This window comes from Perognathus longimembris, chromosome 2, assembly GCF_023159225.1.
Source record: "Perognathus longimembris pacificus isolate PPM17 chromosome 2, ASM2315922v1, whole genome shotgun sequence".
Lineage (NCBI taxonomy): Eukaryota > Metazoa > Chordata > Mammalia > Rodentia > Heteromyidae > Perognathus > Perognathus longimembris.
In genome coordinates this window covers 19,911,892-19,925,873 of record NC_063162.1, presented here as the reverse complement: position 1 = coordinate 19,925,873, position 13,982 = coordinate 19,911,892, and the positions used below count along the sequence as shown (strand labels likewise).

General features: G+C 36.4%; 1 protein-coding gene across 2 annotated transcripts in view; it reads left to right on the top strand.

The window, feature by feature from the left end:
- Slk (STE20 like kinase) overlaps positions 1-13,982 on the top strand; it is a 43,052-nt gene that overhangs the window by 15,422 nt on the left and 13,648 nt on the right. For both annotated transcript variants that reach the window (XM_048338307.1, XM_048338306.1), the window contains exons 5-12: positions 1,276-1,348; positions 1,503-1,697; positions 2,226-2,307; positions 3,513-3,641; positions 3,986-5,344; positions 8,502-8,632; positions 8,842-8,965; positions 10,836-11,015. In XM_048338307.1, coding sequence (XP_048194264.1) covers positions 1,276-1,348; positions 1,503-1,697; positions 2,226-2,307; positions 3,513-3,641; positions 3,986-5,344; positions 8,502-8,632; positions 8,842-8,965; positions 10,836-11,015 — 2,273 coding nt within the window. The remainder of the gene's footprint in view (positions 1-1,275; positions 1,349-1,502; positions 1,698-2,225; positions 2,308-3,512; positions 3,642-3,985; positions 5,345-8,501; positions 8,633-8,841; positions 8,966-10,835; positions 11,016-13,982) is intronic.

The window sequence follows — 13,982 nt, the reverse complement described above, 5'->3', positions numbered from 1 at the left end:
TCAAGATTGTAATCCTAGCTATTCAGGAGGCTGAGATCTGAAAATTGCAGTTTGAAGCCAGGCAGGCAGGAAAGTTCACAAGATTCTTATTTCCAATAAACTGTTAAAAAGCTGTAAGTGGAGCTGTGGCTCCAGTGGTAGAGTGCTAGCCTTGAGCAAAAGAAGCTAAGAGACAGCGTCTAGGCCCTGTGTTAAAGCCCTGGGACCAGAGTACACACACAAAAAAGATATAGTGATAAAATTTAAATTTGTATATTTTTAGAAGAATATTAGAAGGTATTTTGAATTTTTTAAAAGCTATGTTGATACTCAAGTAACAGTAGCCATTTTGCTTTATTTTTTCTTGACATCTAAATGGGAAATACTTTTTTTGTATGCCAGTCCTAGGGCTTGAATTCAAAGCCTGGTTACTGTCTTTTTCTTTTTCTTTTTTTTTTTTTTTCCTCTTTTGCTCAAGACTGGCACTCTATTACTTGAGTCACAACTCCACTTCTGACTTTTGGTGGTTAATTGGAGATAGAGACTTTCAGACTTTCCTGGGCTGGCTTTGAACCATGATTCTTAGATCTCAGCTTGCTGAGTAGCTGGAATTACAGCCCTGAGTTACTGGTACCTGGCTCTGTGTTGGCTTTTTGAAATAGGGTCTTGCTGTATAGTACAGGCTGGTTTTGAACTCCATATTCTCCTGTCTCACCTCCTGAGATTGGAATTACAGATGCATGCCACCACTCTCCACTCTTGTCCTTTTTTTTGCCAGTCCTGGGGCTTGAACTCAGGGCCTGGGCACTGTCCCTGAGCTTCTTTTTGCTTAAGGCTAGCACTCTACCACTAAGTCACATTCCCAGCCCTCTTGTCCTTTTTGTAATGTAATTTTATGGGATAGTTGACATTACATAATGCTGTTATAAATGCTGCTTTGGTATAATTTCTATTTTTCACTTTATAGAAAAAATACTGATTTAATTGTAACCTCTGTAGCATTAGTGAGTGTTTTGTTTTGCTCTGTTTTAAAGTTACTATTTTTTGTTTTCAGTTCTGGAGAATTTATATAAATGAAAATTTAGATAAAGATGGTGGTATTAAATATATTAATTATAGCAGTTTTGGCAGGTTTTTTTGGAGCTGGTAGAAAGAAGATTAGAATTATAGAGAAATTATGTTTGTTTTACTTACCCTTTAATAAGGGCAGTCTTGATGAAAGACTCCTTACCCCACTAAATATAATCTGTGCTTAAAAGCTCTCATTAATGCTATTGTATAATTATTTGTTTCAAGCGGATTTTGGAGTATCAGCTAAAAACACCAGGACAATTCAAAGAAGGGATTCCTTTATTGGCACACCATATTGGTAGGTATTTTTTTGTGTGTGTGAATTTAGAGTATTAGTCATGTTAGGAGCTATTCTTATTAATTTTGTTCACATAAATGTATTCTAGTGACTCTGCGATTTACAGTAATTGTTCTTAGTTAAGCATCTTAACTTTGAATTTATATTTTCATAGGATGGCTCCTGAAGTAGTCATGTGTGAGACATCAAAGGACAGACCCTACGACTACAAAGCTGATGTTTGGTCCCTGGGGATCACTTTAATAGAAATGGCTGAGATAGAACCACCTCATCATGAGTTAAATCCAATGAGAGTACTGCTAAAAATAGCAAAATCTGAGCCCCCAACATTAGCCCAGCCATCAAGATGGTAAACTATTCTAAACAATGCTTTGTAAGAAGTAAATCTTGATGTTTCATTTTTTCTAATTTTCCAAGGGTATTTAAGTTTGGATATATAGTAAAAGAATGCATGAATGAGAAAACTAATTTGGGGCATATTTTCAAGATTTAGTGACTATACAATTATAACTAATTTTGTCGATGTATTAGAAAATATGAGTGAGTTGAGTTCTGCATGAAAATATTATTTTCTGTACTTGTGAGTCAGTGAGGCATATGTGTGGTTGATGTGTATTTGTGGAATTTAGTATAACAGGGTTTTTATACCTTGTAATATATTTAGGACTATATGGCATTATGCCAGTGGTCACTTAGATACTTACATATACATCTAACATGTATCTACAGAAGAATAAAGTCTTACTCATTTTCTTATGTAGAATCAATACTATATATTATATATATAATGAAACAAGCATAATTTAGCAAGGAATTTTATTTGTCTTTAGACAGGAAAGTAAAGTTAGACTATTATTGTTAAAATTTTATTTTGAAGGTCTTCAAATTTTAAAGACTTTCTAAAGAAATGCTTGGAAAAGAATGTGGATGCTCGGTGGACCACATCTCAGCTACTGCAGGTAAAAATAAGAATAACATAACAACAAATCATATGGTTTTAAGAAAGTTTAAGACTATCTCCCCATTAACCACCAAAAAGTTGGAAGTGGAGCTATATGGTACACGTGGTAGAAGCACAGCCTTGGGCAAAAAAGCTTAGCCTCATTACTGGAACACATGTGCATAAAGAATTGTTAAAAGTGGGCTGGGGATATAGCCTAGCGGCAAGAGTGCCTGCCTCGGATACACGAGGCCCTAGGTTCGATTCCCCAGCACCACATATACAGAAAACGGCCAGAATCGGTGCTGTGGCTCAAGTGGCAGAGCGCTAGCCTTGAGCGGGAAGAAGCCAGGGACAGTGCTCAGGCCCTGAGTCCAAGGCCCAGGACTGGCCAAAAAAAAAAAAAAGAATTGTTAAAAGTGATTGGATAAGTTTAACTTTTTTTTTTTTTTTTTTTTTTTTTTTGCCAGTTCTGGCGCTTGAACTCAGGTCTTGAGCACTGTCTCTGACTTTCTTTTGTTCAAGGCTAGCACTCTACCACTTGAGCCACATCGCCACTTCTGGCCGTTTTCTGTATATGTGGTGCTGGGGAATCGAACCCAGGGCCTCATGCATACGAGGCAAGCTCTCTTGCCACTAGGCCATATCCCTAGCCCGTTTGGATAGATTTTTATATTTTGTTAATGCTTCTTACTACCCTGGAGTCTGAAGGCCTTAGTGTATGATAGACACAGATAGAATACAGAGGTGAATAAAGTGTGTTATTTCAAGAATATTTGAACTATCTTAAAAATAGAGTAAAACAGGTATTTTTAGTAATTTTAATTGAAATGCAAAATGTTTTGTGGTTTTATTGAGGTTTTGGTAGAATTTATATAATCATTACATTTCAAAATCTAATAATATACTTACTTGAAGCTTGCTTTATGTTTTAATTTAAAAAATTATTGATTTTCTGACATATAGAAAACTACGTATGCCTACTACTTGAATGTAATAAGTCTAGCATTTTTGGCAAGTGCTGTTCATATTCTCAAGGAATGAAAAGTAACAAACCTTCAGACTTACAGGTTCTTTCTAGGGTTTATTCTCTGAAGTTGTATTTTTTTCTTACCTGTAGTTCATATTTTTTCCAATCAGGATACATATTCTGTTTTTGAATCCTACTTTATATGCAACAATTTCACTTTTTTATTGAGGTATGCTCTTTTTTATGATCAATAGCATCCTTTTGTTACTGTTGATTCCAACAAACCCATTCGAGAACTGATTGCAGAAGCAAAGGCTGAGGTAACAGAAGAAGTTGAAGATGGCAAAGAGGATGACGATGATGATGAAACAGAAAATTCTCTGGTTTGTATCTAGAAAAGAAATTTTATTTTAGTAAATATTAACAGTTGAGTTTTGAAGTGTGACTGCAAGTCTACCCCAGGGCTAACTAATATATAGGTGGTGTTTTTAGAGGTGAAGTTAATAGCACAGATGCCACTTGTTACCCATTTTTATCACTTGTATTATTGAAGAATTACCAGTTGTATGTTAACTTTATAACTTTAGCAGTTTTAGTGACTATAGGCATTACAAAAATATGTTCATATATATGTATATGTGTGTGTATGTGCACTTACACACATATTATTTTGATCACTGATTTGAGTTTATGTTTTAACACTAAAAATGTATACAATCTTTTTTAGCCAATACCTGCAAGTAAGCGTGCCTCCTCTGACCTCAGTATTGCCAGCTCTGAAGAAGATAAACTTTCACAAAATACTTGTATTTTGGAATCTGTCTCAGAAAAAACAGAAGGCAATACTTCTGTAGATACCTTTAGCAGCAAAGTTCTTAATGAAAAATCTATCACTGATGAACGTGAAAAGGCTGTAGAGGATATTAATGAATATGTAAATAATGCTAATTTAGAAGTTATGGCTGAACTCCATGATAGAACAACAGGAATCCAGGAGAATGAGAGGGAGAAGAAGAGACTCAAGCTTGAAAATCTATCTGACACAGGAGACCAAGAAACTTTAGATGTTAATTCAGTCAGTGAAGGAAGGGAAACTAATATAACGATAACTGTAGAAACAAATCATAAACATAATCTGAAACCTGAGGAAGGAGATCAAGAGAAGCAACAAATACTTGAAAATAAACTTACAGAAACTGAAGAAATTAAAGATACTACTGTTCAAACAGTGGACTTAGTTTCTCAGGAGACTGGAGAAACAGAGGCAGATACTCAGGCAATTGGCAATGAAGTTGAGCTTACAAAAGAAGATACACAAGAGAAATTGGGAAGTGATGATAAAACCCATGAAGATATCATCAGAAATGTAAGCAACATGGTGGAAACAAATGAGGCAATAGATGTTGCCCAGAAGGCAGTTGAAAAAATTACTGAGGATGCTCAGAATAGCGAGGGGAAAGAAGTAGGCCAGAAATCAATAGATAAGCCCATGTTAGGGCCTGAGGCTGGTGGTACTGAGGATGTTCTTCCTGTTAAAGAGCCTGAAGAGTTAGATCAAAAATCTCTAGAAGGCAGATGCGAGGAACAGTTAGTCAACAGTTCAGAGAACATATTGGAGACCAATGAGGAACAAGAGATAAATGAAGTTGAGGTAGTTACGGAAGCAAGCAGTACTGAAGAAACAGAAGTCATAAGTGCAGTGATTGATAATGACAAAAAAGCTCGAAGAAGTAAAACTGTGGATGCTCATGAAGCCACCATTCCGATAGATATAGAGAAAAAAGAAATTCCACATGAAGTGCCAATTAAAACAGAACCTGAAGATCTTGCAGCTTCACAGCCTGTTGAATCTCAACCTGTTCCAATACCCAGTATTAATATCAACTCGGAAGATACAGAAAGTAAAGGAGAAATAGGTGCTTTAGCAAAAACTGAAACCATGCCACTACCAGAATCTGAGAATCAAAAAGAAAATGATGCGGATTCAGGCACTGGTTCTACAGCTGACAATAACAGCATCGACTTGAATTTATCCATCTCTAGCTTCTTAAGTAAAACTAAAGACAGTGGTTCAATATCTTTGCAAGTAAGTGTACTTAGATTCTTGTGTGGGTGTTTCTTTGTCATTTTGGCAATTTAATGCTGATTGATGTCTGGAAAATAAGACCATTAAAACAATGTAGCATTAATATTAACCCTATGAATTCTTTTGAGCTATTAAGGTAGTTAGATCTCCCCCCTCCCACAAACAAAACAAAAACCACACAACACCACCAGAGAAAGATTCTTTAAATTTTTCAGTAAACCTGGCACTGGTGGCTCACACCTATAATCCTAGCTACTTTGGAGGCTGAGATGTGAGGATCGTGATAGAAAGCTAGCCTGGGCAGGAAAGTCAGTGAGACTCTTAACACTAATAAACTACTCAGAAAAAGCCAGGAGTGGCGCTGTGACTCAAGAGGCAGAGTGCCAAGCTTGAGTACAGAGAGGATCAGGGACAGAGCCTAGGCCCTGAGTTCAAGCCCAGGGACTGGCAGATAAATTTTGCAAATCTGATACAAATAGTGTAATAAAGTTGCTTAGTTTGATTTAGCTTTTTTGTAAAAATTACATCTAGATTCAGTTTTTGACCAGGATCAGTAATATATGAAAGAAATGAGAAATTGTGAGAATGATCTCTTTTGAAGTATGCTTAGGACATTGACACTCTGTGACATATCATTGGCTCCTAGATGACCAACCTTGCTTTCTTAGTCATTTAAACCTTTGCCACTGCCCTAAGATCCATGGGAAAACAGAACCAAAAGATACAACCCATCATACTTGGAGCTATTAGAGCATAACTCTCAAATCTCAGTGTGATTAAGTGTTGCCAGAGACTAAGCTGGGAACTAGTGGCTCATACCTGTAATCCTGGCTTCTGAGGAGACTGAGACCTGGAGGTTTTGGATTTAAAGTCAGCTCAGGCATAAAAGTCTTTGATGTTCCATCTCCAATGTTGGACTGGAGTTGTGGCCCAAATGGTAGAAGGTCACCTGTAAGCCAGAAGCTGAGTGAGAACAGAAGGCATTGAATTCAAGCATCAGTAGGGGCAAGAAAAAGAATAAAACAATATTACCAGGGGGAGCTATGTAGAAACCTGGCGGAGAACATGCGAAGTGGTATTTGTAATAAAATTGGGACTCCAATATAGGTGAGCCACAGACTACCCTTTAGAAAATACTTCTTAAGAGACTTTGGGTTGATAAGTAATAGAAAAGAAGATTGAAAAGCAGAAAAAACCTTAGGGACAGAACTCCAGGACAAGACTGTTCAGACTGCCTATAATCTAAAGTACTTCATGTATTGCTGCTGCTGTCTTTCCCTTCTCTTTGTCCTCTATGTCTTTCTCCTTCTCTTCTTCCTCCTCCTCCTCTTTTTTTTTTTTTTTTTGGTTTTGCTGGTAGAAATTAATCCAAAATGAATGCTCTGAGCTAACAGCTTCTTTTATAGACACAGATATTTCTGTGAGGATTAAGGGATACTAATTCTGGATACCTAGTAAGAACTGAAGATGTGAAATTGGGAGGTTTAGGAAGGTTTGTACCTATCTTTTTTTTTTTTTTTTGCCTGTCCAGGAGCTTAAACTCAGGGCCTGGGTGTTGTCCCTAAGCCTCTGTGCTCAAGGCTACCACTCTTGAGCCACAGTGTTACTTCTGGCTTTTTATTGGGTAAGAGTCTTGCAGGCTTGTTGGCTTTGAACCATGACCTTCAGATCTCAGCCTTCAGAGTAGCTAGGATTACAGGCCTGAGCCATTGCGCCATTGACGCCCAGCTTAGGCCTTTTATAGCATGCCAGTGCTAGATTTCAGAGGGAGCTGAGAGCTTCCAGGGCTTAGGTTGAGGATCATGAAGATCTTGGGACCTGAGGATGGAACAGAAAGGGGTTTGTAGAAAGGTAACTAGAAGTTACCTAGAGGTGCCAAGAGGCCAGCTGTTTAAAATTCCAGATCATTTGAGTTTACTGTTTTCTTCTACTTTCACTCCCTCCTCTCCCCTCCCTTCTCCTTCCTTTGAGACAGGATCTAACTATGTAACCCAGTCTGGCCTTAAACTTGAGAGCCTCTTTCCTTTGCGCCTTAGTGCTGGGCTTCCTCTACTTTCTAAACTTCTTTCCCCATATTGAAACCAAGCAATCATCTGTTCTGTTTACTTAATCTGCTTACCAAAATGTAGGTTCGGGAGTGTTATATTTCTGTTATTTCTACTAGCATTTAAAAGCTTTTGAGCACCTACTGAGGAATACTTTGATCTCAATAGGAAACTTTAGAATATAGCTAGTACTTGGGGTACAATAGAAGCCTTCTAATAACTTCTAATAACTCAAAGATCACATATCAGGCTCTGGCCCTAGATAGAGGAATGCTATTAATAATATTGCTACTGATTAAATAGATTTTGAGTCCCTGTCCTGGCAATGTTCAAAACTTATTTGAGGGGCTGGAGGTGTAGCTCAGTTGGTAGAGTGCTAGCCAATGAGCAAAGGAGTCAGTTACCAAGTGCTGGCCTTGGGTCCCTCAAAAAAACTTAACTGAAAGCCTTTTCAGAAAACATTTCCCGTTGCCCTCACCTATAAAAGGTAATTCCTAAGAATTCATTTTAAAGTGTTGTGTCAGTTAAAAAACAGAGGAATTTTGAGAACTAGCAAAAGTTAGAAAAGATCAAGAAAAAATTGTTCACCTGTAAAAGTTACGTTAATTAGCTATTTAGTAAAATGCTTATGATCACTTGTGTTTAATTATGTAGAGTTATAAAACTTAGATGAGCACATCATTAACAAATTTCACTTTAAAGAATTTTGTTTCATCTGTAAAGTGTAAGTCAAATAGGCCTAGTGTGCTATAATGGGTTCCACAGATGTGTAGTGTTTATGGCTGTTCAAGAATTTATATATAGATGTACATAGATATTTATATATTTATTTTTGCCAGTCTTGGGGCTTGAACTCAGGGCCTGAGCACTGTCCCTGGCTTCTTTTTGCTCAAGGCTAGCACTTTACCTCTTGAACCACAGCGCCACTTCCAGCTTTTTCTCTGTATGTAGTATAGTACTGAGGAATCGAACCCATTGCTTCCTGTATGCTAGGCAGGCACTCTACCACTAAGCCAAATTCCCAGCCCCTTATTTTTATTTTTCAAAAAAGAAAATGGTTTCTGCTGCTAGTATTCCTTACAAAAGCCTAACTGAAATGAAATTTTACTCAGGAAACAAGAAGACAAAAGAAAACATTGAAGAAAACACGCAAATTTATTGTTGACGGCGTGGAAGTGAGTGTAACAACATCAAAGATAGTTACAGACAGTGACTCCAAAACTGAGGAGTTGAGGTTTCTCAGGTAAGTAAAGGCCGCATGACTAAAAGGGGTTTGTGTTTTGTTTTCCATTTCTTCAAGGTTTGAGGAATAATCAAAAGTAAATTCTTGGTTAATTTTGGATTATTAGAAATTGTGTGTGCTTTTAAAACTTTTCTATTTCTCTAAAGAATTACTTCAAAGATGTAATTTTTGATATCTTCCTTTCTGTCTTTACTGTTAAATTTTGTCAGACGTCAGGAACTTCGAGAATTAAGATTTCTTCAGAAAGAAGAGCAAAGGGCCCAACAGCAACTCAATAGCAAACTACAGCAACAACGAGAACAAATTTTCCGGCGCTTTGAGCAAGAAATGATGGTATCAGATTCTCCTGATTTTATGATAAATTTCTAGCTTTGATTTCTTTGACATAGATACTTTCTTCTTTTTTACATTTCTTTTTCTTAGAGTGGTGGAGTAGCTTCAGTGGTAGAGTCCCTGCTCAGCAAGTGCAGGCCCTGAGTTCAAGCTCCCTACATCTGTGCTACGCTTTTACCTTTATAAATCCCAGCTCAAGGATAGGGGTCGCAGTTTCAGCTCCCGAGTCTATGCTTCATCTCTGGCTGGTCAGTTCGCTTTTTGCTTCCCCAATAAATCCATCTTTTTGCTTGAGAACTCTCTCTGAGTGGTGGACTCTTGGAGGGACATGGAATCTCCTCCCTCGAACCCCCCAGAAAAGTAAAAAGGAAACAATTTGTCTTGAAATCTTCCAATTCTTTTTTTTTGGCTGGTTCTGGGGCTTGAGCTTCTTTGTGATCAAGGCTAGTACTCTACCACTTGAGCCACAGTGCTACTTCCAGCCTTTTCTGAATATTTTATTGGAGTTAGGAGTCTCACGGACTTTCTTGCCCAGGATGGCTTGGAAATATTATCCTCAGTTCTCAGCTTCCTGTGCTTCTGGTGGCCAGTGATCTTCCAATTCTAATATTATGGATTGAAGGGGTGACAGGGCCTTTATATTTTCCCAAGTGCAATCTAACCTGAAAACTTAGAATCATAAAGCCAGTAGAGGCATTTCAAAGTTTTTTTTTTTGTTTCTTTTCTTTTTTGCCAGTTCTGGGGTTTGGGACTCAGTGCTGAGCATTGTCCCTGGCTTCTTTTTGCTCAAGGCTAGCACTCTACCTCTTGAGCCACAGTGTCACTTCAGGCTTTTTCTGATTATGTGGTGCTGAGGAATCAAACCCAGGGCTTCATGCATGGTAGGCAAGCATTCTACCACTAAGCCACATTCCCAACCCCCCAAAGTTCTTAAATGTACTTAAGTTGGATAAGTTTGTAGTGTTCCAGTTTAATCTTTTGAATTAGAATTGTAAGATTTTGAAACTAGCAATTGTCTTCTTCCTCCTTCTTTCTTCTTTCTTTTTTCTCCTATCTTCTCGTTCTAGAACCCACCTTCTCCTGCTCCTAGAAGTTAAGCCTGCATGTCCCTTTTTATTGTTATCGTAGAATACAGTGCTAACAAGTGAGGGTAATTGCTATAAATCACTCAGTCTTTACTTGTGCCCAATATTAGAAAGGGACTTGGTAATGTGACATAAAAATTGATAACTTACATTGAAAAAGATAAATTAGTATTCCAGGTTTAAGTAGAATCCTTCTGCTGTATGTAAATTTTAAGTGGTGAGTATTGTTTTGTGTGAAGTACTGGTTGATTTACATGACTTAGATTACGTTGCTAAGAAAATAATGAGAACTATTCTCATTCATATTACTTACATTCTGTTTTCCAGAACCTTATGAAAATACATTTCTAACCAATTGTTTTTTTTCCAAAATGTTTTGCTTTTTGATTTGGTTTAAGATCTCAGTGAGTAAGGTAAATCTCAGAATGGCAAGTAATATTACATTATTAAAATGACTTCAGATGAGCCCTTGATTTGTCAAAAAATTTTTTTGTGATGAGCCCCGAACATTTTCTAATTCACTTTAATAATTCATAGCAACTAGGTATTCATTGGTAGTGTCTGAAAATTTTGAGCATCCTATTGCTCCTATAATGAAATATTTTCCATGCTAAAAAATAATTGCTGTTCATCTTTTTGAAGTATCTTATATTTTAGTGCACTTAATTTGTTTAGTATTGCAGAGGTTGTATCTCATCCTTAAATTTAAATGCTAGTTATATGGTCTTCTTAATCATTTTCACTATAATGAATTAGTATGAATGACAAGCTACATTGTTTTACAGAGTAAAAAACGACAATATGACCAGGAAATTGAGAATCTAGAAAAGCAACAGAAACAAACTATTGAAAGACTAGAACAAGAACACACAAATCGCTTGCGGGATGAAGCCAAACGCATTAAAGGAGAACAAGAGAAAGAGCTGTCCAAATTTCAGAATATGCTAAAGAATCGAAAGAAGGAGGTGAGTAAAACGACAGCTTTTAGTTACTATTGGTATTTTTAAAAGTTTAAAAAATTGTTATTATAAAGGTGATGTACAGAGGGGTTACAGTAATGTTAGTCAGGTAAAGTGTGTATTTTATTTATTTAATTTTATTGTAAAGGTTATTTTTTTAATGTCAAGTAAGGCTTTCTAAGAAATTAGGAGAAATATCTGGTAGCTGAAAAGCACTCAATCATTTGTTAATTTTGTTTTCTCAACTGATGGGCTGGCCCTAGTAAGGTCAAGTGTTATCCCTATTTTATTGCGAAGGAAACAGAGTAAATGTTTTTAGTGGCCAGATCAAGTTTGTAAACTACCATAACTATATGGCTAGCTAAATCTTGAACCAAGTCTTTAAGACTTACCTATGTTCTAATCTACTATTCTTTTCTTAATGCAAAATTTAAGTCTTTATGTGGGAGTATTTTTTTTAAAGAAAACTTACTCCATTGATGTTTAATAGTGACGGCAATAAATAATTTACTTTATTATTATTATTATTATTATTTTTTTTTTGTTGTCCTGGGGCTTGTACTCAGGGCCTGGGCACTGTCGCTGGGCTCTTTTTGCTCAAGGCTAGCATTCTACCACTTTGAGCCACAGCACCACTTCTGGTTTTCTGGTGGTTAATTGGAGATAAGAGTCTCACAGACTTTCCTGCTTGAGCTGACTTTGAACCTGAGCTGCCTTTGAACTGGACTCATCAGATCTCAGCCTCCTTAGTAGCTAGGATTACAGGTGTAAGCCACCAATGCCCGACCTTATTGTTGTTGTTAATTCATACTTCTAGCAATTTTTATAATTTAGCTGTGTTGATTTCTTAGACATTTTGACAAAAAAACTGAAAAATAAAATATATCTATAATCTCATCAACTAGTAAGGTACATTGAGGAATCAGAAGAGGAAAATACCTTTCCTCTTTCCTGAAATGGTTCCATATTGTTACAGAATTTATTTTTACTATTATTTACTGTAAAAGGTTGTTGTTGATTCTTAAGGAAGATTTTCATGTTTTATTACGTCTTTTGTCCATGAATTAAAATATGAGCACTGGGGGCTGGGGATATGGCCTAGTGGCAAGAGAGCTTGCCTCGTATACATGAGGCCCTGGGTTCAATTCTCCAGCACCACATATATAGAAAACGGCCAGAAGTGGCGCTGTGGCTCAAGTGGCAGAGTGCTAGCCTTGAGCAAAAAGAAGCCAGGGACAGTGCTCAGGCCCTGAGTCCAAGGCCCAGGACTGGCCCAAAAAAAAAAAAAAAATTACTAAAATATGAGCACTGTACCAATTTTCAGAGATAAGTTTTTTATTTTTCCTGTATCTTCAGTATGGGGGGCAGGTTTATCTTTTCATGATATAAAAGACCTCAGGGAAAATAATTATAATCAACTCTATCAGGATTGAAAGAAGTCTCAACCCGGCCAGTATGTACATTTTCATTTTGCCCCACATTTTAAATATCCAGATTTATTCACTTCATTTAAATTATGAAGAAAATTGGACAACATAGTTAATTAAATTTTAAATAGGTTAGAGATGAATGTTAATGATATGTATTCAGTGATTTCTTAAGAAATAAAGGTGTGCAAATTTATTTTATTTTTATTTTATTTTTCAAAATTAGTTTTTTTGGGGCTGGGGATATGGCCTAGTGGCAAGAGTGCCTGCCTCATATACATGAGGCCCTGGGTTCGATTCCCCAGCACCACATATACAGAAAATGGCCAGAAGTGGCGCTGTGGCTCAAGAGGCAGAGTGCTAGCCTTGAGCAAAAAGAAGCCAGGGACAGTGCTCAGGCCCTGAATCCAAGCCTCAGGACTGGCCCCCCCCAAAAATTAGTTTTTTTGCTGTTTTTGTTTTTAGTTATTCTGTAGTTTGGTGTTTATAAACTTTATAATATATAAATTATATATATTCCAATCAATTTCACTCAGTATATATTTGTTAATTTTCTTACAACTGTGAGTAGTTTGTATTATTCTTTGTATCAGATTAAATTAAAAGATTGTTACAGGTAAGTATATGACTTAGTACTAAACAAGTAAGTAAGTAGGAACGTTTTAACTAGTGAACATGTTGGAGATCGTGATATGCATATTTTAAATAATTTTGTTATGTATTTTTTTCTTATTGCTAAACTTCTTGCATTTGGGGAGTCTCTTCCTTTTATTGGTGATTTGGTTTCTGGAGGAATTACTGATGGAAAATTTTAAACACAATGTTAAATCATAATCAGTCTCTCTCTTGGACTATCAGTGGCATGTGGTGATTTGGTTTCTTTTGGTGCCTCTCCTTGTAAACACGTGATTGTTTTTCATAGCTGGGTTTATTGGTAGATGGAATTCATTTAAGATTTTGAAATAATTAAAAGAAGAAACTTTATACACTTCATTTTATTTTAATAAGCTTTGGTATAATAAATCATAGTTTAATAAACTAGGATTAGTCGTTTTACTGATTTGAAAGTTATCAACAAAGGAGAATGTATTCTGATTCTGCAAAAAGTGATTAAACACACTCCTTTTTGTCATACTGTATAAAATGGTGTGTTTATGGAAAAAATGTAGTATCTGTTTGTTTCTCCTTTGTATATCCTAAGACTTGCATCCCCCCCTTTTTTTTTTAAACCCAGTCTCATTAAATAGATTTCATTTGGAATTACTTCTTTGTCATTTATAGAAGTTAACACTTTTTTGAATGGCATTAGCTTGTCTTATGTTGAGCATTTCGACCAATGTCAGTAGATTTGTTTTTAGCTTTATGATCTTTTGAAAAGTCAGTTGAGTTTATCAGACCTTTAGGGTTAGTGCTGCAAGTAATCCTGCACTGATTACATTTGGATTTTTAAGAGAAAAATGACATATATGCTATAGTAATCCTTTCTGTGCTTAGATTAAGCATGCCCTATCTGCCTCTTCTTTTCACCAAACTAACACTTTGGCTG